The sequence below is a fragment of the Anopheles arabiensis genome, chromosome 2 (genome assembly GCF_016920715.1).
Source record: "Anopheles arabiensis isolate DONGOLA chromosome 2, AaraD3, whole genome shotgun sequence".
NCBI classification, from domain to species: Eukaryota; Metazoa; Arthropoda; class Insecta; order Diptera; family Culicidae; genus Anopheles; species Anopheles arabiensis.
The window spans coordinates 48,085,933-48,111,001 of NC_053517.1; the positions used below are offsets into that span (position 1 = coordinate 48,085,933).

A 25,069-nucleotide genomic window follows, 5' to 3' on the forward strand; every position below is an offset into this window, starting at 1 on the left:
TTACAAAGGGATATTTTGTTTTTAAAGCCAAACAGAAACAACATTTCATCCAATAACAATTGCACGAAAGCTTCAAATTCTGGTTGATCATCGTTTAAAAGATTGTGTTTATATCAACAATTTATGAATAAACTGTTGGATTCCGTTGATTATGGGCGGAACTCCATAGGGCACTGTAAAATCTTTTTTTTATTTACAGGATTTACCTAGCCAATTCGGCATCATAAAGCGTTATCAGTCGCCCTAAATACTCATTCGGGCGAAGTAAACCCTCAATTGGAGACTATTATTTCTATTCGGGCCTTGTGAAGTATGAAATCTGAATTTTCTAGTTTGCTAGATGTAAAATAATGCTTTTTGCGTGTAGTTTGACTGATCTATACCGATCTAACTGATTAATATTTTGAAGTTAAGTTAATTTAAGTTAAATTAATTAAAATTGTTCAATTTTGTGACCAAAATTTTGCGAATAAGATTTTTTCGATTAAGATTTTTTCTACTAAACATGTTTTAGGCTGCTTTCATTCTTCACTATGTCCGATTCATACGTCACAAGTTTCGAATAGAAATGATAGTGCTCAATTGAGGGTTTACGTCGTCCGAATGAGTATTGCCAGCCAAAAAATGGATAGGTCCTAAGTGGATTGTTAAGTAAAATTAACGTTCGATTAGTACGTGTAGTGCGGCCTTTATCGTAAAGCTGCAAACGACTCTACAGATATGGTGTAGTGTGAGAAGCGTCACGGATTGATCGGGTCATTTACTCCCGAATACCCGCAATCTCCCGAACGTGGATAAGGTAAAGGTAACCTTATGGGACACTCTTTCACTGAACGCGGAGACGAACGAGTGATTTTTCGTTGTCGAAATGAAATAAGTAAAATCAAGACCGCTTTAACAACGTTCAATAAACTATCGGGTGAAAGAAAGAGCCTGTTGTTAACGTCGCAACAGGTATATATTCCACAATATTGAGAAGAAAAAAAAGTTACTGTCTCTCCAATGCTAGTCTATAAAGCATAATTTTGACAATCCGTCATTAAAATATGAAACATGTATAAACAAATTCAAGGATAAATACTATAAAAACGCTGCATTGCTGCCTGAAATGTATCTGCAGAATAAAACGGAAATGTCCACAGGGCATAATATGCATGTATTTTATAAGTATGTCGTTTCCAAAATCACGAAGTCAAAAGCCGACTTATGAGAAAGAAAGCAAAAACGGTTACGATGTGTGGCTGCCATTGAGGTTGTGCGGTGTGAGCTTGGAATAAATGAAATAGTAAGCAATTCTTTTCATTTCAATTGACCCAAACACGCAATAAGCTTGTTCTCTCCTATTCACTGTCTGCGTGTGTTGTTGGCTGACTGAAGCAGGACGACGAACGAGGTGAGATGAGAGTTTGAGAATTCAATCAGTACATGAGGAAGCGAAAGCTAGGACAAGAGCATCTTATACAGATATTTATGGATAGAACCGAGGAATCAAATTATATTAGCAAAATAAATTAACTGCTCTATGATGGGGAGACAAATATTGTGGATAGTGCCAGCAGGGCAATGGAATGAAAAGCTCTAGCTAGAAGCACGGCGCCAACAACGATCATGCGTTGCGAAGAAATGGTTGAAAAGTGAAGGAAATACAAAATATAAAATCAATTACATTCGGTGGTGTTGTGATGAAGTAACGAAGGAAAGAAAACGCACATTCTGATTGATTTAGCTCGCTGAAAGTGGAACAAACTCCGGGTGCGCGTGTTTTTATTTTCTTCCAACAGCCTCCCCCCCCTTCGACGGGTACTGTCAGCCGAATCGATTCCTCCGGCTTTGCATCGGAACCGTCGTGCCGCTTGTCGGTGTTACTATCCGCCTCCCGAGTAACCTGCGGTGCTTTCGGTAGCGACCAGAAGCGTTGATTTTTGCCAAACTTTTGCGCCTCCTCGATCGTGTTCGGTAGCGATTGGTGCAGCGTTTCCGGCAGGAAGAGGGCCGCCAGTATGCCGACGGCGGACGAAAGTCCCATCACCAGGAACGGGTAGCGCACGTCGTACTCGGTGCCGAGGTGAACCACGTACGGGCCAACGATGCCAAAGATGGTGGCCGCGATCGTACCGACCGCCATGCCCGTTTGCCGCAGACAGGTCGGATAGATCTCGATCGACTGCAGGTTAACGCCGAAGAATGTGATGCTGATGCAAAACTTGACGAACGTGGTGAGTACCGTGGCTGCCATTTCGTTGGCCGGATCGCGCACAATCAGCACCAGTACGAGACAGACCGCGGTGGCACAGCACAGAGCCATCGCGTTCGTTGCTCGCCGTCCAAAGCGGTCGGCCGCACGCTGTCCCGCAAAGGCTGCCGGCACCTCGATCAGCCCCTGGTACATGAAGTTAAGGAACGGGTTGCCATCCATGCGTGAGCTCAGCAGCACCAGCGTAAAGTACGTCACACTGCACACCGTCCTGAAGGAAGAGAGAGAGAGAGATGTAGAGAGTGGCATTTAGAAGAACATCGAACGCGTATGGAGCGACACGTTTGGTCGGTAGAGGCGTATTACCAGCACAGGATAACTAGCATCGTGTTTTTCGCCATCCGCCAGCCGTTGAACAGGGAGGCGAGTCCGTACACCTTGTCGGTTCGATGGTTGGCTAGACGCTTTTCCAGCACACGCTCATCGAACGCCAGCTCCCGGATGCCGTTGATGGTTGCAATTTTGCGGAACTGCACCATTGCCTCGCGGTAGTTTCCGCGTGTTGCAAGCCATCGGGGTGACTCTATTGTGTAGCTGTTGAGATGAGCAAGGATGGACATGTCTGGTAAGTATTGTAAGATGGGGTTGGTTATTTTAGGTTTTACGGAATTTGATAAAATATTTGAAATAAGATTGTATCCTATCAGGGCGTCTTCTACGATGAGTCGTAATTTTAATCCTATGACAATAGAAATTATTTTTGGAATAATTTATTCCAATATAGTCACTAGTTATAGGTCTTCGGGATACGCAATGTAAATGTAAACTGACTATTATTAAATTGTAGTTGAATCATCTTCATACATCGTTTTCGAACCTCAGAATTTCACTACCACATGCATATCGTTTGATTAGAGATCTATATAAGTTTTTTTACAAAGGGATATTTTGTTTTTAAAGCCAAACAGAAACAACATTTCATCCAATAACAATTGCACGAAAGCTTCAAATTCTGGTTGATCATCGTTTAAAAGATTGTGTTTATATCAACAATTTATGAATAAACTGTTGGATTCCGTTGATTATGGGCGGAACTCCATAGGGCACTGTAAAATCTTTTTTTTATTTACAGGATTTACCTAGCCAATTCGGCATCATAAAGCGTTATCAGTCGCCCTAAATACTCATTCGGGCGAAGTAAACCCTCAATTGGAGACTATTATTTCTATTCGGGCCTTGTGAAGTATGAAATCTGAATTTTCTAGTTTGCTAGATGTAAAATAATGCTTTTTGCGTGTAGTTTGACTGATCTATACCGATCTAACTGATTAATATTTTGAAGTTAAGTTAATTTAAGTTAAATTAATTAAAATTGTTCAATTTTGTGACCAAAATTTTGCGAATAAGATTTTTTCGATTAAGATTTTTTCTACTAAACATGTTTTAGGCTGCTTTCATTCTTCACTATGTCCGATTCATACGTCACAAGTTTCGAATAGAAATGATAGTGCTCAATTGAGGGTTTACGTCGTCCGAATGAGTATTGCCAGCCAAAAAATGGATAGGTCCTAAGTGGATTGTTAAGTAAAATTAACGTTCGATTAGTACGTGTAGTGCGGCCTTTATCGTAAAGCTGCAAACGACTCTACAGATATGGTGTAGTGTGAGAAGCGTCACGGATTGATCGGGTCATTTACTCCCGAATACCCGCAATCTCCCGAACGTGGATAAGGTAAAGGTAACCTTATGGGACACTCTTTCACTGAACGCGGAGACGAACGAGTGATTTTTCGTTGTCGAAATGAAATAAGTAAAATCAAGACCGCTTTAACAACGTTCAATAAACTATCGGGTGAAAGAAAGAGCCTGTTGTTAACGTCGCAACAGGTATATATTCCACAATATTGAGAAGAAAAAAAAGTTACTGTCTCTCCAATGCTAGTCTATAAAGCATAATTTTGACAATCCGTCATTAAAATATGAAACATGTATAAACAAATTCAAGGATAAATACTATAAAAACGCTGCATTGCTGCCTGAAATGTATCTGCAGAATAAAACGGAAATGTCCACAGGGCATAATATGCATGTATTTTATAAGTATGTCGTTTCCAAAATCACGAAGTCAAAAGCCGACTTATTACACAGACAAATAGGAAGCATTCAATATTCGTGTTTCTGGGAAACATAATTCAACTCATTTTCACCAAATAGGTAGTTTTGTTTTGTTTGTATAGCACAACAGAATTTATATGGAAAAGCAATTCGTTTTCATGATCACCATTTTGACAGAGTCAACAGTTGAGTGATAAACGATTTAATGTACAACTTAACTCGCTATTTGTGTTATTGTGTTCAAACATGATTCCCCCCCCCAGCTTGTAATGCTCGTTTTTCTGCGAAACAAGGAAATACAAACGTTTGAAAAAAAAACAACATTAAAAGTTATCTGCATCACCACCCATCCTGTCAAACACCACAACTTTAAAGCGCCATTTCATCGCAGCCACTGCTCATAAACGGTTCACTCGGGCCAGCTGTTTTCACTCACGGTGCTGTGTGTGCCAACAAGTTAACGGGCGGCAAGTCTGGGCGCCTGGTGCTTTGCATCGTGCATGCACGAGCACAAATTAAAAAGTTTTATTTCCCTGCACCGTGCGCGACAACATTGTTGCATTTTCGATCAAGATGCCTTCTGGCGCCGGCTGGCATATACACATTTGCGAACGAAACAAGCGCTTTCGGGAAAAAGTTACGTTGATGGAATGCTTTCCCCTTGCTTGAAGCATCCAACCTTAGTTGCCTAGTTCCCTCCCGGAACCGAAACGGAACTATGCACGGCTGCTTCCGGTGGAGCAAAGAATGCATTTCCCTGATATTTTTTGTCATATATTCCGGAGAGGATAAAGCGCTGCAGGAACTGGTATTCACAAGCGAGTTGCATAAAACGGTGCTTTTACAAATAGTATGACGCAGGACCGTTGCAAACCCCACCACTAAACAACCGTCTTCCGAAGTTCGGCAAACTGCAGTGCACTGATTGCCCGCAGCAGAAGCAAAAAATGTCCAACTGGTTCATGCAAAAAAGAGTAAATTTCTTCGCAGAATTACGCTTAAATGAACTTAGCCGATGACATGCGTTTGACACACTTTCGGACAAAGTGCAGATAGTAGGTTTGGGCACGGGAAGAGATGATTGCACCGCTCCAGCGGTAGTTGGGGTAGCTCTATGGCACACCGGCCGACTGTGAGCGAACCTGCGACTTACCTCGGTATGAACATGAACAGCACGATCGGCATCGTTACAATCAGCAGCGCCCAGAACCAGTCCTTGGTGGCCCAGAACACCATCGGCAGAATGCACAGCCCGGTCGTCCAGCCGATGCACTGCATCATCGAAATGTGGCCGCGTCGTTCACTGCAAACCATGCAAAACAACACAAAAAAGCGGTAAATCCTCATTTCAACGGTGTCGGGTGTTCAATTTGTCGGTGTCCACTGCGGGCGCCCGATCGGGGCGCCACTGTTTGTCAATTGCCGTGGGGTGCGGCCGTTACCTCTTCGATATCTCCATGGCGATGATCAAAGGTGCCTGGAAGATGGAGTGTGCCGTCAGGCTGCCGACGACGGCCGCGATGCAAAACACGACGTAGTAGGCGGCGGTAAACATCGAAACCAGCCGGCCAACCGTAATGATCAGTATGCTCAGGTAGAACACCGGCCGGCGGCCTAATCTGGGTGAACAGGGGAGAATGGGGGAAATCGTTAGCTGTATCAACTGACAAACTGCGCAGGGGACGGCGGCAGCGGGTGGTGTGCTTACGTGTCGCCGAGATGGCCAAAGATGACTGTGCCGAAAAGTTCGCCCAATCGGTTGTAGATGAAAATGTTCGTCTCCCGGAAGCCCTTGTCGCAGATCCAATCGTACTCGGTGATGGGCGTCCGGTCGTAGTACGTTCGATCGTACTCGTAGCCATAGGCGCAGTCTGTAATTGTGTGATAGGTGCATCGATGAAAAAGCGACAGAGAAATTAAAAGGGTTGGTGAATTTGGTGTCGCGTGCATCGCCAAAGGGTTGGCGAACGTTTTCTGACAGTTGAATGTTTTAATGGAAACAATGAACAATTTAGTACTTCACTTTCAGTTTATACAAAATATTATCATACTTCATTCGATGTATAAATTATGAGTACGAATTATGAACTCTTTTAGTTCATAAAGATACTTCAACAAAATTATAAAGCAATTTTCGTTTTATCGTGCTGTTTTCATGGATTTTTATAGAGGATTTAGCAGTGATTGTACGTTACAATCAAGAAGCTATTCCACTCAATGTACTTACACTCGAAGGTATAAAAGTATTTTTAAACATATTCATCCAACAAAACCTGTACAGGCATGAGCAAAAAAAAAACACTTCTTTAACAACTTGTATCCCCTGCTTTACCCTGCACAGGCTGTGCGTACACATAGACCGGCATTTTCCAATCGATTACACCGCGGCTGTTTCCTGCCCACACAAAACGCTAATTTCACCGTTCACTGCCAGTTCCGCTGATGATCGACTAAATTCACGCAACCAGCATTGCAGCGCTTTCATATCATAAAAAGCCCAGAAAAGAATGGAAAGTAGAAAAAACAGCTAGAAAAACGTTGCCACCGCCCAGCGCGAGTTTATTGAACATTGAGAGTGTCTTTTGAGAAAATGGAAATTTTCTGGCTATTAAATCCGGGAATTTCACTTGCCAAAACGATGCCGTTTAGCGTTTGCCGTGGCTGTGGCGGACTGAAGCCTCGCCGATGAGTGGGGGTAGCTTTTGGGAAACGATTTTACCGTAAGTGATAGAATAATATCATCTTTCAAAGAAAGCTACTGTTTGGCCAAACGCATGTGTTGGGGATTCTATTTGCTCTCGACACGTTTGGCACGCGTTGAAATGTGAAATTCTTCGAACGGAATGTCGAAAAGTGTTGTGTTTTTACTTCCAAATGTAAAGAAGTGTGATACAAGAAGAATGGGACTAGAAGCGGAAAATGGCTGGCAAATGAGAGGACAGCCAATCACTTGGAGGTATAGCATGTCAAAAACCGGAGTAGTGAAAAGCCTAATTTCGATTGATTCGAATAACTTCCAGTAGGTTTTGCTTGTAACGACACCAACAATAATGATGTAAATACGATGTTATAAAAAATCACTTATAACAGTATTAAACAGTTCATGAGCCTTCTGAAGGGATTTTATCTCGTGTCTTTCGAATGAATTTTTATGATTATTTATTAATCGATTGGTTGAGGATTGCTTTAACATTGTTCGTTCCTTCCATGTCTCTGTTTCTCTCCTCCCTTTTCTTTAATTCCTTTCTTCTTTGTCGCTGTACTTCATATGTCTCCTGGCCGAATTTATCAGGACCAGTATAATTCTAACTAAAATTTAATATTTCTTTTAAAATGTAAAGAAAACCAAAGCTATCAAAAATATCAGCAAATTATCCGTAAGTGAAATGACGGATACAGGGATTTGCTAGCTATTAACAAAGTATTTTTTTATTGTTTCTTTCTAAGTCATTTCTTTAAAAAACCTTATTTGTTTAGTCTGTTTATGTTAGAAATAATCTAATCGCAATAAATAAATCTAATAAATATAAATAATCAAATCGCAATAAATGAACTACATAAACTTCACTTCAAAGCTCCATACTCTTGGGTATGGGTATGGCTGGTTATTTTTAAGGACCCAAAGGGCTAACATAGGCTATGACACATTTTCGCTATTGACAACATCCATCCAATATACAACAGCATATATAACAGTGCAATGAGTAGTTTCATCGAGGGTCTCTTTGCTCGATAGGGGCCCCATGGATGAAGGGGTCAAACCTTCAAAAAGACCTTCATTTCTTTTACTGCTTATAGCACCGCCCCCACCTCCTAAATCCGCCACTGATCAAACCATCAGAAGAGGAAATTGCTTATTATTAAATTGATTGCATACGAAATCAAGAGCGGTAAATTAAATTGATCATCTGATTCAAATGGGAAATCGTCAAACAAAATCACTCTACACGAACGGAAAAGAAATCGGTATTATAAAAGCATGTTAGAGACTTGTTTGGTTGACTTGAGACATTGCTTCCAAATTGATTTAACATCGCTTTGTTTTTCAAAACAAACTGCAACGTGAAGGAAGTCAGCACAATTGTATAATCATTCCCACGTGTTGTGTATCGTAATTCTTTAAAAAAAATTGACAATGTTATAGAAGGCAGTGCTTGTGTAATGTTTCTAAAATTTCTGTGCAATTTGCTAATCCCACACTTTTTACAGTAAATTATTGCAAAAAATCCATTAATTGTTTAAACATTAATTGTTGTATCACAAAAATTCCATTGAACATGTATAAAAATAATTCTAATTTCCTTTTCATTCGAATGTATGAATGTGTCAACACACATATATTGAATTACACTACCCACGAAGTTACTTTACAACTACCTATCTACCATGGAAACATTCACCGTTTTGTGCGATTCAGCCCGTGCATGTTAAGTGAATGAATTTACACACTTTAATCTGCCTGCATGGGGATATAGTACTGTTGTAAAATAAATCCCATCGTAATTTCCTTTCCGCGACTGCATTAGGTGCGCTGTGAACTACTAGCAGAATAGTACCTCTCGATTGGTGTGCTTCTGGATCCGCTGCAGTCCGGTTCGTTGGTTTTCTGATTTTGCTCACACACAGGCACACAGAAAAACACAAACGGAAATTTCGAAGCTGCTAGAGGTTTTTCTTTCGTGCAAGCTGTATACAAGTCGGAGCGAAACACTAAATTTAGCAACATCTTTGCCTCGGTGAAGGCCAAAAAAACACACACAAAAAACACATGCCATGCGTCTCGGTTCGAGTGCAAGCACGTTGGCGTTTTTTTCCTTTTTAAAGGCAAGCAGAGTGAAAAGTTTACAATACTTAAAAAAAAAAGAATGGATACCACCAGATTCGTTGGTCCTTGTGTAACGGTTCTCAGACAACAAAGAGGCTGTCTAGAGTTGAGCAAGGAATCTGCGATTCAACATCAAGTTTACGTTCATTTATATTTCGTTCTCTGTTGCCTTGATCTGAGAAGTGAAGGCATTTTTTTCCCTCTTGAAGCATCTGCAAGGTGGATTGGGGGTGTTTAACTTTTTATGATATTTTACATTCCGATCTTTTGTGTTTCATTTCATTCCAACAGTTATGTAAAAGTTTCCATTGCTGTAGTATGTTACATTAGTACAAGTACTTATTTGGGAATTATTTGGGAAAAAACTTATACAGTTTGGGTAGTAACTTCAATATATCCATGAATTCTTTATACCGAAAATTGAACTATTGATGCATTAAATAATTAGATAATAATTTCGTACAAGTCAAGCATATTTTTTGAAACTTACATCAACCAATCATATGCATAGATAAGAACCGAAACGGACAACAACTGGTAACGAAAACGGCATGTGCTGCGTTATAAATAGACAAATGATATTAAACAAATATTTTCATTACATGTTACTCCTCTATTTCTCTCCGCACACCAACCGGCTTGTACTAATGGAACGTGAAACCGTCCTTCGACACAGACCCGCGAACAAGCGAAAATCCTTCTTGCTTACGCAAACTTACTTTCAACAGTACTCGAGTCACTCGAGATGTTTCTTTCTTTCCCTCCACTCGTACCGACCGTGAGCTTTCGTGCGGGGTTTTCCCATGCATCGATTGCTGTATGTACGATCGTTTGAGCTCCGTTATGGATTATGCAAAGAATGTCTGTCTTCAAGCCGTGTCTTCTGCTAAAAAGGGAAACCATTTTGGGAAACAAGTAGTGCAGCCAACACCAAACGATGCAGAATACGTTGTCTTCCCTCGTTATCATTTCACAATTGATGTCCTGCCATGGGCAACACTCTGATTATTTCAGAACAATTTAAGAACTTGCACTGGGAGGGTAAAACAAGCATGGAGAAACCCTTTTTTTGCACTTCGTTCTATGACGTTCTTTGAGTTTCGTGGGGTGTACCGTGGGCATTATTGCTTAAACCGCTTAAGGTCGCGCTTTTGCATTGTTTGTTACCTTGTTGTTACTTTTTCGCTTGGAGTTTTTTTTTAATGTGTTCGTCTTATGCAAACTACAATAAGTGGAGAGGTTGGGCATTACATGCGCATGCTATTGTTGGTTGCAATCTTTTACAGGGGGAGAAAGGGTACAACAACCTCAGCAAAGTTTGATCGTTTATTTTTAAGCTTTTTCCTGTGCTCCGTCTTCTGTGAAGCATCGACCTTAACAAACTATGCAGAACGATGCACATATTTGTCGAGTCTTCGAGAAATAATAAAACATTGTTCGAGCCATTTGTTTAAACTTGAATTAAAATTTTAGAGAAAAGACAATGCTTTCGAATGTTGAAAATAGGATAATTGTAACACTGCACTATTTAATTTGTTACACAAAATGCATCTGATATTATGAGATGGTTGAAAACTTTGATTTGTGTTTCATCTTTTCTTGAATCTGTATCTTTTATCCGCAAGCAATGCCACTTTTCTTTGTTTGCCCTAAAGCTGTAATGATATCATCCTAAAAACGAGTCTACATTATTCATTTCACCATACTACAAATATCTCCAAAAGCCTTCTGATTGTACTGGATAAGAAAAGTAAAAGTTTCTCTCACTCTCGATCTCGTGATTTGTGTGTGTGTGTGTTTTTGAATGTTTGGTGTAACTTGTGTGTTGCCTCATGCATATTTTTTATTGCACGCGCAGGAAAAGCATACCCTTCGACACATTTCACATTCAATAATTTCCTCATCCCAGAGCCGTCCCCAATGGGTAGAATGTTTGGTTTTGGAGAAGAAGTAAAAACTGTTTGCAAAACTTCTTGACACGCTCAACGGTAACGGAGTTTGTCGCAGTGCTCGTGCTACTGTTATGTGATAGTTTTTCTCCCAGCCCCTTTCTAAGAAGCAGGGAAAGTATTAATCGTTTTTACCACGTTAGTGTAATCGTCTTATACAGCTTTTGCTTCAATCTGATTTTGAAAAGCACACAAAGTGTTCAGTCGAGATTAAAAAAAACGAATGTAACTTTACCCCATAATCTTCCGGGCGGAGTAATGTTGCTTCTACAGACTTCCGCGGGATGGGTTATGTATCTACCCAAGTTGCAGCGTTTAAATCACAACCGCACACCGAAGTAATCTTCTGAGATTTGGGCCCTGGAGAATGTTGCACAAAAACACATTGAAATAAAATAAAATAAAATAATTTTAAGCCATTTTCGCTCAAAAGCTTCGTGCTGGGTTGGCTTTGCCTGCGGTCAGCTTTGATCCACCGGTTCACATCAAAGCAATTCTCTTCATCATCGAATGGGACTCAATCGGTGGTTGTGGTGGGTTTTTTTCTTGCTGCGGTGGAAAATTCATTCAAAAAGGGTCACTATTTCTTTGAATACCATTTGAGCCACCATCTGGACGATGGACGAGTTCCTTATGGAATGAGCCCGAAATGGAACGACACAAACGAAAGAGGAAAACAGCACATTCCATTAACCTAAGCCGTCCATAAATGACCATTACAATGATGTCGGAAATGCACTGTAAAAGGATATGTTTTCTATTCACATAAAATTCCCAAGAGAAAGAAAGGAAAACCGACAACGACTACGATGATCATCGTTTCGTTGCGGAACTGTGTTTTTTCTTCCTTCGGTTACATATTTCCTTCTTTCTTCCGCATTCTATGACCGCAGCATTGGCTCAATGTCGCTTTGCTGGAACGTCTCCGCAAAATCCGCCCCATGCAGAATAGTGCCACGCGCGCTTGAACCGGGGATAGGGATAAGCAAAATAGTTTTCCACAAGATTAAACCTTCTTCACGATTTGCCATTTTGCCTACGCAATTCTCCCGTAGTTGGATGTACGCGGCAGGAAGGTTTGGCTGGAGGCTATGGTACTGTAGCCTTTTTAACCGTTTAACACGCGTCCGATTCGAATAATCTTTCCCACAAGCACCTTCTCAGGGTTCCGCTCTTGGGAGAGGGTACTCACGTGGCTTGAAGGACTATTGTAACGGTATCGTATTTTTTCCTGCCTTTCCATGCTCTTCCTTCGGCCAATTGGTATACGATTTTTTCCTCTTAACGTTCCGCAAATGCTTCCATTTTGCTTACTAAACCACCCGACTTCCTTGGGCGTTTCGAGCGCTGTATAGTTGTATAGTTCGGTTCACCCACAAGTAATCCTCTTTAAATTGAGCAAACGAATCCCTTGAAGAATTTTGCCTCACAGAGGTTAACCAATAGCAAAAAGAAAGCAAAGTAACCACGAAGGGTTGCCACACAGGCCCTTACAGGGCTACGGCCGTTGAAATGGTATGTGGGATGGCCTTTTGTTGGATTTCGTTACCAAGATTACTATTCTAATGATCGATCGTGAGAGGGGAGGACGAGAAGGTAAACGAGATGGTATGCGATCACATTTTGATATGATTTCGAAATCAAAATAACGATTGCTACTTCCACTGGCCTTCGTTCGACAAAGCCCTCCCCGGGCAGGGTTGCGAAAAATCGTAACCAATCTTTCAGACTTAAAACGACCACTTGAAGGTTTGAGCTATTTATGTAAATGAGGATTGTGATAAAAAAAGGGAAAAATAAAACGAAAGTAGCTTCCAATCCTAAGCCCTCGGTTCTGTAATCTGTTCTGTAGTTTACACACTCACCGATGATGTCGCTGCTTGCAAAGCTCCATTCCGAGTAGTGACGCTGCAGATGCTGCTCGGTGATGTTGTACATCTGACACTTGCTGTACCCTAGTTGGCCCCGGTTATCCGTCTCTCTGTGTGATGAAAGGCGTAAACAAATCGTCAAAAATCTGCTCACATTCAGTGTGGTCATGAAACGGCGAAAATCCAGCCGCTCCCTTACCTGGGTAACGTGAGGTTTTTCCAGAGATTTGCATCGGTGATGTTGTACTGCTCCATGCCCGGCACGAAGCAGTTGTGGGGCGGCTTGTTGAGCGCCAGGATTATGCTCATGTACGACATGGAGGCAAAGCAGATGGCACCGAAGTTGAAGAGCAGATTGTAGCGCCTCTGAAACTTGCCATCGTTACCGGCCTGCGCCATGATTTCGTCGTAGCTGTCGTCGGGCGTATCCATTCTGGTGGTCTTTCTTTAATCTCCCAAGGCGAAGTGTTTTACACTGGAGTTCGTACTGTGTATACGCGGCAAATGCTGTGAAATAAGATTATTGGTATAAACAATTAAAATCAAATGTTTGAAATAGTAGGCCAGGGGAGAAGATCATATCATTGCTTGTAAACTAAGACACACACTCTACTTTTCTACAACAGCATGACATTGGAGAATCTCTTTCAGGAATTATCTCATAACATGGCAAACAATTATATTGAAATTACAATAACTAAAGTCTCTTTTTTATTTGTTTGTTGGAAGCTTTCTATTATATGTTATTGATTGATTTATTGCTCTATCTTATAATAGAAGCTCCGCCCTCTAGGACGTGGCTTGATCAAAAGTCCAATGGTTTCCTCGTATTAGAAAATTCGATCGGGAAATTCATAATTATATATGGCTTAACTATTGAGCCTATAACGATAGTTCGAATATGCTGTTGTACTGAAGAGCAGCTGTAGCAGTTTGAAGAGTGAAAATAAGGCATACAAATAAGTAGTTCATGAAGTTGTACTATTTTTGGGAGCCATTTGTAGGTAATAGATCTACCAGAGATTCAAATGCTCATTCAAAATAAATATTCTTATATTTTTTTGTTTAATTTAGAGGTTTAAATGTTAATCAACTCTTTTATTAAATATTTATAATCAAATTGAAAGTATTTTATTGATTGATCACGTTTGTGATTATAGTTTGGTATTGATGAGTAAAGAAGCACTGTAATAAGAGTTTTATAAAACTGCTAACAAAAACATGAAAGTAAAATAAAACTATGTTATCGTTTTTTAAGTGTTAATTAATTAATCAAAACAATTTAAGCATATTTAAAAGGAGAAATAAATTATACAATATATAATACCATACAATACAATACAGTACAATAAATTATCATACAAAATGTACACGTATAAAGTTATCTTACAATACTAATCCAAAGCAGCTGTTACAAAGAAGTTTCATTACTCCTTACAATCATCATTAGAGATTAATATTTGAAAGGCAATAAAGTAACATTCCTTTCATTTGAAACTATTTTAATAACCCTTTCAATAAATCTTCCAAACGCTGTACAAAATATCAAATATGTAATAAATGAGAATGTATCTTCCCTATACTAGCCAGTTACCATTTTTTTAACCACACATATTCAAAAGCGTGTGCGCCTTTTAACTCGCAGGTTTAATACATCCCACCTATCTACATTATCTGTACACGTTTTTGCCCCTCAGTCTCAGTCCAGTTTTTCCGACCAAAATTAGTCCCGTTTTATTGCGTGTGTACGCAATGCGTATTTGCGACCGAAACAATTAACCGAACAACCTTTTTCGCCATTCCCATTGCACACGGACTCGGAAGCAAAACAGCCACTGTACCACGGCGAACGGCAAAACTGTGTAATCCTTATTACTGCTGTTGCTGCTGCTGGCGGTACTGCTCGCAATCACGCTGTCACTAGCATGTCGTTTTCATTTTTCAAATAAGCACGAGGACCGTTCCCTCGAACCAGCAACACACAAAAAAGGAAGTGAATTAAAAATAACGCTTTACTGGGTTGGATGGTCGCGAGTCAGTGTAAGCATATGGGCAAACAGAAAAAAAAACCGCACCCAGTATCAAAAGTAAACGAACGACGGAACGAAGACACATTTTTCTCCCGCATGAGCGGCAGCTGAAGCAGGTGAGGGTGACTTCATTTTCATATTTTAATTTCCCTATGCCGAAAAGGTTCGGTGGCTGGAACGGCATACACGGAACGGTAACCACGATGTGGCAATAGATTGTGCCCGGTAATCGTGCATCCGTCAGCACAGCGGACTGGTTTGCGCTAACCGCCCAACACTGTAGCACTGTCGATTAAAATTTTAATTTTGATGTAGAAAAATCGTTCTCATGATGGAAAGCTTTATAGCGTACAGTAACAAATATAACATATTCCCGAGTAAATGACTGCTACTGCCGATGGGTAGATGCTTCAGCAACAGTAAGCAATAAGCGCAATGACAGCAATGGTTGATTCTATGTGAAATTATCAATAGAACAAGCAACGTTAGAGTTGGGGGAGGATGATGGCGTTTTGAAATCCCAAATGGTCGGTGAAACGCACATACTTTTAAAGTGCTGCATTGACGATGTTTTGCGCGGAAAAGTATGAAAGCTCTTGAATTGGATTGATTGTAAATTGAAAACCACATTCACGTTTCTATTCGGCAACAATAGTGAGATAGATTTGAGCAATAGGGTTTCAGCAATTCAAAATGTGATAGCGTGTGCTTTGTACCATTTCCTAAAGCACGTAGTTGAACATGACGCACCGATTGGCTTGGTTGTTTCATGGGTTATTTTCAATGCTTCTGCCTATTTTGTATATGAATATAATACGAATCTATAGCACGTTGAGTACTATTCAATTCCATGCAGTATGGATTTGAATTTTAGCACATTTTGAAAACGTTTCGTTCCTTGTTGGATTTGGAGAGCGTTTTGATGAATTTATTACAGGAATAATGCAGCATTTCATGAAACAATCTAGTTGTAAATTAAATTAAACGAGATTTCCAGCTATTTCCACTACCAGCTGCGCAAAACTGTGAGCTTGTTCGATGTTCTCCATTGCCAAAACACTTATCAGGAAAATGAAGTCTACTCTTCTAGGCAGTGATATTAATCATACTCAATTATTCCACTTCAGGGAAGCTTTTCTCGTCACGCTCATTTGACTGCTGCTCTTCAGATGTACGATTATCACACTCAACTTGTCCATCATCCCTGCACAGCTGTCCACTTTTCTATTCCTTTTTAGAACCCTCCTCGCTTTTGTGAAGCAAAAAAAAAAATGGCCCTAAAGTTGTCGGACTTCTACTTCATTTATGACCATTTCCGGTGTGACAAGTATGCATCTCTCCGGTAGACCACTAATCAAGCTGAAACGACCGCTCAGCTTAACCACCCAAAAGATAAAGCACCAAATCACTTGACCGCCACCAGAGCACACCTTTGATATCCTTTCGATCACACATTAAACCACACACACACACTCGCAAACCAACCCCACTCACATGGTAAAAGCACTTTAATTGACGTATAATTGGTTTTCAATTTGTTCAATCAGTCTGTCTAAATGGAGCTCCAGGGCTCCGCCAACACAGATCGGAAAACTCTCGGCTCTACCATAATCACTTCACGTTACCTCGCACAAACTGTCTGGAAGTCTGGATGCTGTCGCTGGATGGACGAGCTTGACGAGCAGAATCCGACCGTCGGCTCGCGAGATGCCGCCCGAACTGATAAGTGGCCGTGGCCGTACACAATGTCCACCCGCCGGCGCCGTAATCCATGCGTCCATCCAGCATTATCTTTTATTGGATTTAAGATTTTAAGCGCGAGTCCGCTTCGTGTGGTGTAAGTACACCGTAGGGTTCATCTCTTGGTAGTTTGTTCAGTCATGGTGAGTTTGCACCGGCACTTGATAACGCAACTAGGCTGGTTTGGTCTACCAGTGTGTCGCGCAAAGAGTGATCGGTGCCTATTGCGCATTTCTGCTGGCCAGATTCCATGTCGATGAATGATCCCTTTTTGATCTTGTGCAATTGCACACTCTAATAAGGAACAGGCACGCATTCACTGGGGTGGTGTAACAATGTGTACTTTATTGTAATCAGACACTCTTCCTTATCAAACCAAACCCGGTGAACAAGCCCGTGCAGGTGAATTGTTTTATACGTCGCTTTTTTTGTTGCTGTACGTTTGTTCCAAGGGCTTAAGAGAGCAATCAAGACCACAAGCCGGAAGATTATTGCTGCAGACGGAAACTCAAACATGACGTTTAGTGTCTTTATGCACTGACATCTACCAATGGCTGTGAACAGATTCAAGGTTTCGCTATTCTGACTGTCCAGTGCGTCATTGTTCTGCCGTTGAGTTTGCGATGAACTTGAACTACAGTACATCTTCGCCAGTGGCCAGCATTCAACTTGAAGCATAAATTGCTCCAATTGTACCACACAGTCATCGGTATCGCACAGTAAACGTGGTAAGAAGAACGTGCGTGGCATTATTCAATCAAGTGCCATTAACGTTCCCAAGCGCGACGAGTTAGTGCAACGGCTGCCGAAAATTATGGACCAGCAGGTAGTATGAGATTAGGCTAGCAATGGAATAGCTTCGGGCCGGAATTGGCGGCAATACGTCTTTTATTTTCGAGTGGACAATGAAAGACGGAAGTCGCGTTATAATTTTCAACCCACCGGTCTAAATAATGTCAAGCTATTTATAAATACGCCATTACAGTCATTGACCTTATCTAACAAATCATATAAATTAAGGTTAGGTAATTTAAACTTAATAATGTATTGATAGCAATTTTTGTTTAAAATTCCAATATTTTAAGTCTTTTCTGTGAAAGGGTTAGTTCTCAGAACATGCTCAACAATAGTCTTTAGGGTAAGGCATTTTTCATGATATAATTCATCATTTATAATGATAAAATATAATGATATAATAGAAAACTGGAACTAAGATATAAAACAGTGATAGAAAACATCATATATTCGAAGCTTTGTACACCGGCACCCACAGTCTGATGACAGCTCCACAGTATGCTTGCAAAATTCCTCTTGTCGATTGCAACACTCTCGTATATGATTGCAAACCTTCACAGCATACTTGCAGTATTTCCCTATCGATTTGCAACATTCTCCTAAGTTATTGAACTATGCCCTTATATGATTCGCCACCCTGTAAGTCCGTTGAATATATACCAATACCCAAAGGCCCATTACAATTGAATTTGCTATTCGTCTGCACTCCTTCCTAAACATTTTTTGTAATAAGTCATGTAATAAAGATCCTAAAATTGTGAAAAATTATACCAAGATGTGTAATAACAATTTGCACAATTCATATAATTACTTTTTTTTATCTATCTCTTCCAGATTTGCCGCAAGTCGTAAAAAACGGTCGTCCATATAGTTATGGTAGATGGTGTACTAAGAGTCAATAAGATTATTAGATCTACATTGCATACTTTCAGGCGTTTACATCATGATCCCTTTTGATCTTTTGAAAAAGTATTGCGAAGGTAGTTTTCATCGTCTATTCGTAGTGAATAGTTTTCTGATTGTTCTTTCTTGGTTCTATATGGTTGTTTGCCGAGTGGTTTAAAAATATCCGTAAAAATATAGTACGTAATATCCTATTAATAGTTTTTCCAGGTACCAAATTTGTTCACAAACAACAAAACCATTCATTCACAATAAAAAAAAAATCATTTTCACAAACAACAAAGGACGCATCGTCTAGCACTCTTTCTCACATCATCGACCGTCTTTGATTCATCTTAAGAAGCGGATTATGCAGTTAAGTATTTTTTCCTTCCAATTCCGTCTACTATCTTCATGTACAATCCAGCCTCATTTCGAGCGAAAATCCCCTTGAACTCGATACTTCCTCACAAAGGTTAAGCATTCAGCACGAAGACGATGGAAATCACCTTGATCTCGGGAAAATCTCAGCTCCAAAATACAAAAAAAAAAAAACGCCTCTATTGTTGAACCGGCAAACGTTCTTTGTTTTTGCTTCCTGTCGCTTTCTACGGAACCGGAAATTAACCTTCCGACTATCATCACCACTTCGACCTTCTTCCCACTTCTTGCTCATCCAAGGGGCTCTTGTCCACTGGTTGGGGGACAAATCGGCACTCACAAAAACCCAATCGATGGCTCTGAGAGGGTGAAGCAAAGCAAAGCAAAGTAAACAGAAATCAATAAGCCGATTGTTTATTGCTCGCCATTGAGGGAAACACCGACGTGGGGGAATGCTTTTCTGTCCCAAGTTTACTTAGGCACGCAAACTGGAACGAAGGGAAGAAACAAAACGAGCAGAAAAATTCACCTAATGATTATTGTTATTTTCACGATTATTTAAGCTCGCGTTGACTGTGGTGTGGGCCAATTTTCCGAAAAGGCATGATGCGGTGCGAAGACGTGCGATGGTTTGTGTTTGTCTTTTCGAGCAGTGCGTGTAGTGCAGTGCACGTATCGATTTTCGACCAAACCGAACACGCCAAAATGGATACAAAAGTCAACAGTCGGCAGATTCTTCCCCAAACGTGCTGAACACAACAATGATCAACTAACAATGAAGAGAGTAACTGTCTAGCAAGCGATTACTATAAAGGATTCTATGCAGGGCATTTTTTGCAATGACAGTGGCAAAGTATGAAACCAACAGAACGTGATGCATAAATCCCACTGCCTATATCGATCTATCTGCTATCTCGCTGGTGCAATCAGTCGTTCATCGAATCGTAACAGTTTCGTTTCACATTTTATGGCACATTTTCCCGAGCCAAAAATGACACCGAATCTGAACGCCGTGAGAGGTTGTGGGTCAGCTCTGTTTTATTTTTAAAATGACGACCAGCAAATGATGATATCATTTATCGTCGCCGGCAGCGTTCGGCTTCGCAGGGATAGGCTAGGGAGCGATAAATTTACCCACAATTTACGGCCAGTTAATCGAATTTTATTTCATTCCAACGGTCATCGTTTTCAGCTGCTCCCATTAATGGCCATACTTTCACCGTGCTCATTGGCAGCGGATAGGGCAGAACGGCAGGCCGATGAATAAAAGCTGTCCTTTGCTTTAATTGCCCTGTGGGTTAGCCGGCGCTTATGAAGCTTGGTTTGATAAAAGGCTCCGTACGCTTTGACAAGAACGAATGTGCCGGTTTTGTCGAACAAACATGAAAGGGTGAGGCCGGCATGAGCAGCAAGATATTAGTAACGTGCCGAAAAGCTTGCAGAAGCTTTCAGCAAATGCCCTTGCCGCCGATGGGGAAGACAAACGATCATGGCAGGCGATGGTGGACGGAAAATCCTTTCAAGAAGCATAGCCTCAAGCAGTACCGGGCGCACACAGAGAACCAATCACAACCGACCCGGGAGACAATGGTAAGCTTAAACTTTTGATCTGCCTTTCATGGTTCAACCGACCGGATCGGAACCTGTCGGAGAGGCTACTTCGAATGCACCCAAAGACTGGCAGGTCCGGGCGGCATGGTTGCATGCTTCGTATCCCGGCAAAGGGTTGGAGGCTTTTAATTTGTTTTCTGCGAAGAATCAACATCACTTTCATGTTGCTTTCATACTGAGCTGCATCCTTTGCTACTTGCGGCAGTAGGGCATGCATACAGCCCGGCGGAGATGTGCATACTACCGGCATCGGGCGATTTGTTCGCATTACAGCCCCTTACAGCTGCCCCTGTAGGAGAGCAGAATTAGCTTCAAAGTAGGAAAGGAGTACGAATGAAATTTAGATCAAATTTGGGGGTGCACAGCATGGCTTAAGATGCGAGCGTCCCGAAGGTACAACGGGAGCATGGAGTAAGCTCCATTCTGAAGCAACAAATCCTCCCGCTGCTGAGTGAGTTCACCGAAATTCGGGCAAGCTTAGAGAATTGGCTTCCGATACGATCGCACAGGTGCACAGGTGGTGAAGTTTTGGCAGCAGAATGTTTGCATGCAATGAAGGTGAAAATTGCTGGTGGTAAACGGAGGAAGCAGCAAATTTCATAGCACCCCATACGTGCTTGAAAGCCGGAAGGGAGTTGTTGGTGAAGGATACGTACCGTATTCTGACGTCCACTTTTCGTTTGTCGCAAGACGGTTTCGGTCGTGGTTGCTATCGCTTTAGCCACATGTCGTTCTTGAGTGCTGGTACGCAAGCGAGATCTTGAGACGGGTTGTTGTTTCAGCTGGGTTAGGTTGGGTAATATTGTAACGCAAGACTGACTCTTGACTGAAAGCTTCTTGTGTGCTTTGAGCACTTGGCAAAGGAATGGTTCATTGTCCAAAAATCAAATGTCAGATGAGTTGAGGTGCATAGTCTGACGTCTTTGGTCTCTGTTGCATATGATGTGTCGTGTAAGCAGACTAATTGCCAATTAAATAGCCAGTGCAGCAGCATCGTGGATAGTTCGGGAAAGCGGGTTTTCAAGTTCAGTTTGAAGCTCTAATTGATCGATGTATTCTAGTTTGGGATACAAAACATTTCGAATTCCTGCGATGCTTAAAAGGAAGAATGTTTCCTCTGAAACTAAAATACCTCAACAGTCGTTTTGCCAAAGGAAAAAGCTGCTTCGGCTCTTGGAATGTCAGCTTACTGGCGCTGCATAAAACATTTCACTGTTATTTTTTGGGCGCAATTTCAAGACACAAAAAAACCATCACTATTTCGAGATGGCCCACATCCAAACCGCGTAAGTGCACAGTTGTGTGTCTCCATCGAGTCCAAACCCTTCACTATACCACCCCCCGGCTAAAAAATAACCCTCCCCCCACGTACAGCCACATCAACCGAAACCGAAACGGTTGTCAACAGACCGAAACCTGCATTGTACCCGGTGGTATGGTGTTTTGGAAAAACGGCACAAGATTTATGTGCCACAAGCTTTTCGGCATTCTCGCATATCGCACTCGATGCCCAAACGGCACAAGAACCCAGTCCCAGTGACCGCGTTTGTGTTCGCGCACGTCGGCGGGCATTCGGTTGTTGTCGACCAGTGTGGGGAACATTAGAATGAATACAGCGCCGCCGGAAAATTTATTCCTAAACTCGCTTTTGCGGGCATTAAATTGTCAATAAATCTTCGACTCGTCCAAAAGATCGAGTTTCTGGTGAGCGGTCTGCGTGTACCGCGGACCACACTCTTCGGAGCTGCAGTCATTGCAATGTACCCTGGTTGGCATTAAGTCGGTACCGATTGGGTGGTATTTCTCTTTTCATCTTGACAGGGGGTTTAAGTCGTACGGAGATGCCTTTGTGGAATGTTTTTTCTTCGCAAACGTCACATTATGTTATTATGTTAAGTAGCAATAACTAAATAAGTAAATATCGTTTTATCATATCGTTTTATTTTGTTACATTATTTTATGAAACGGTTTTGTGTGTACAAAATGTTCCGTTACGTTGTTTAGTGGCATTTACACATCATCCTCACTCTTTCTATCATGCTCACCGAAGCTTTCACACATAATGAATTTTCCAATTTTCCTGAAAATGACCGCGAATGACTCGTTACACTTACCGTCTGGCGGCACATCACCATACAGTCGTTTTGGTCGCATCGATGAAAAAGTTTTCCTCCTCACCCCTGACGGTCGGAATGTATTGTGTGCTGCTTTTATGCAAACTTTTTTTGCATTGCTATATTTTTTCTCCCTTCATTTTATTGAAATGATTCTATCAGTATATTTATTTTCTTCACATCCTTCCTTCCTTCCCTGCTTCAGCCTCATTCGTCCCATTGAACGTCAAACTCACTGTTTAGACAGAGGACAAAAACTGAAAATCTAATAAATATTTCCATCATTTGGACGGGAACTTTTGCTCGTTTTTCTCGTTTTGCCCTCTCGATCACTCAATACCGGCCGGATGGCAACGGGCATGCTTTTTTGTGTTTCCACCGTCAATTCGTATTCGTACGGTTGTACTATGTTTCCTTTTGCGATGGATTTTTCTCTACATTTGTTTCGATTCTTTTTCGCAAACAATTGAGGTTAGCAAAAACCAACACCGTGCCGAACCGTTTTGCTGAATGGGAAATGTGTGTTCCTTCCCTCCCCCCCCCCCCCCCCCCTTCAAGCATAGGATTGTCAAGCGACCGACCCTCGGCCGAAGTGGGCCAGTGTTTGTCGAGCAGAAAAGTAGATTATGGATATCATCCCTCCCGGTCGGCGACAGGCAGTATGAAAGCGCTGCAGCATTCGAACAGCACCAGTAAATGGAATTCTAATCTTTGCCTCCTTCAACAACACCCCGCACAAACGCTCGCTCAAGGTTAGGGCAGAAGCAAGCAAGACGTTCGTGGAGACAAAATTACCGTGGTTGGAATTATGCTTACCGCTTCCGACGGACTCGAGCACTTTGGTTTATGCTGTGCGTCTTATCTGTGCCGTTATCTTGTCCAGCTGTGAAGGCTTAATTACGCTAAGCTTGCTGGCAATATTTCCGGATGTCATTTTTGTGAACGGTAGAAGAAAGAGATAAGCACTATTTGTACAGCGAATTATATTTAACGCACACTACTGTGCGCGCGCCTTCCGGGCCAATTCATCAAGATATGAATAGTCAACAGTGCCCAAAGAGGGGTATAACCTTTTTAAGGTGGTTTTTCTGTTGCAGAAAGGATTTTTTTTCCTCTTCTGTGATTTGTCTTAATTCATCCTCAAATTCAAGGCAAACAGCTTCGTTGAAAGTTTTAATTGGTTTCAACGAAACGTTTAATTTGCACTGCTTCACGTTGCACCTGTTTAAATGGTGTGGCAAAAGCTACAGGGAAAATCTTATCCTAGCTAAGCAAAAACAAAAAACGACCGGCCAAAAAAAGTCCTTTCCTACCGTAGAGAAAATTGAAATAATGACACCAAAACGTCCAAAATGTCACAGTAGTGTCAGCGTTTGCTTACGCCAAAAAAGAAATATAAATACAGCAGAGAAGCACTTCGAGAAGTGCTGTCCGCCCTGGCTGGTGTGCGGCGTTATACGAGCTGCCAGCCGATGATGCCGTGGTTTCGGAGATGTCAGATTCGCCCGTCCAGAAGCTTTTAATCCGTTTCCCATTTTTCCAACGCTTGCTGCCGCTAGAAAACGTTGCCGTCAAGACATCAACGGAATCTATCGGTTTGAGCGACGTACAGATATTCAAATATGATACACTTCCCAAAAGGGAATTTCCCTATTTTCCCTCGCTCCGGCGTAGGCGGCAAGAAGAAGAAAAAAAGTAACAACGAAAGCAACCATTTTGCTGAAGAGCTCTAAGAATTTGGCTGAATCCAGAAACAGACCAGAAAAGAAATAAAACCAGCCACGCCACTTTCTCAACCGCTGGCCATCCCTTCTTTCTTTCTGTTTGATTGTGAACGGCTTCTTCTTTTTATTTTCATTCGAGGAAACCATCCAGTCAGCAGTTTATGCTTGCCCCGTCACTATCTAGCTCCCTCACCGGAAAGTGGTGTGCATCTGCACTCGATTAGTGTAGCGGAAAATATGTTCCGGCGGTTCATTATGCTACCGCAGTCGGGCAGACCCCTCTCCTCCATGGCCCACTACCGGAAAGCCGTCCCGGCCGGCGCTCTTGAGCTGTTTCGTGGTCAGGTTCTTGTCTTGATCTTGTGCATCGCTTTGCATCGTCGTTGCACACTTTGATGGGCACGATTCTTCATCGCTTTCCACCGCCGCTGTAGTTGTGCGAGTTTTCTAAGCTTTCACACCACTCCATGCAAGTGGCGTGCTGGAGAGCAGTAAAAAGGGAAGGCCTGTCGACTTTCTCCGTCAACTTACTCGCAAGGTCTCGCAGGGATTGGCTTGCTTTCTTTTTGGACGGTGATTTTCCGGCACTGAGTTCTCTGCGATGCATGATTTATGCTGTCTGGCTTTCGCTAGCTGGGATTTAACTGTGTGGGAATTTTAAATTCGTTATTGAAACATTGTTGAAACGTTATCATTACAACAATCTGGTGCAGTAAATAAATAGACATATTCTTCCAATTACTTTCTATGATACAGCAAGAAAAACTATATTTTGCAAGAAATAAAGTATAAATAATAATCAAATACATTTTCGGCTTTTTTGCCCAATTTGCTGAAT

General features: G+C 41.6%; 1 protein-coding gene across 1 annotated transcript; it reads right to left on the minus strand.

The window, feature by feature from the left end:
- Nucleotides 1-1,606: 1,606 nt before the first annotated feature.
- Nucleotides 1,607-16,603, minus strand: LOC120906783 (beta-alanine transporter-like). The gene is made up of 8 exons (XM_040318815.1): nucleotides 16,479-16,603; nucleotides 13,154-13,461; nucleotides 12,949-13,064; nucleotides 6,018-6,180; nucleotides 5,752-5,928; nucleotides 5,463-5,612; nucleotides 2,561-2,788; nucleotides 1,607-2,465 (listed from the first exon to the last, which is right to left on the minus strand). Exons 2-8 carry the CDS (start codon nucleotides 13,384-13,386, stop codon nucleotides 1,607-1,609), a joined length of 1,926 nt encoding a protein of 641 aa, XP_040174749.1. The 5' UTR covers nucleotides 13,387-13,461; nucleotides 16,479-16,603.
- Nucleotides 16,604-25,069: the final 8,466 nt, after the last annotated feature.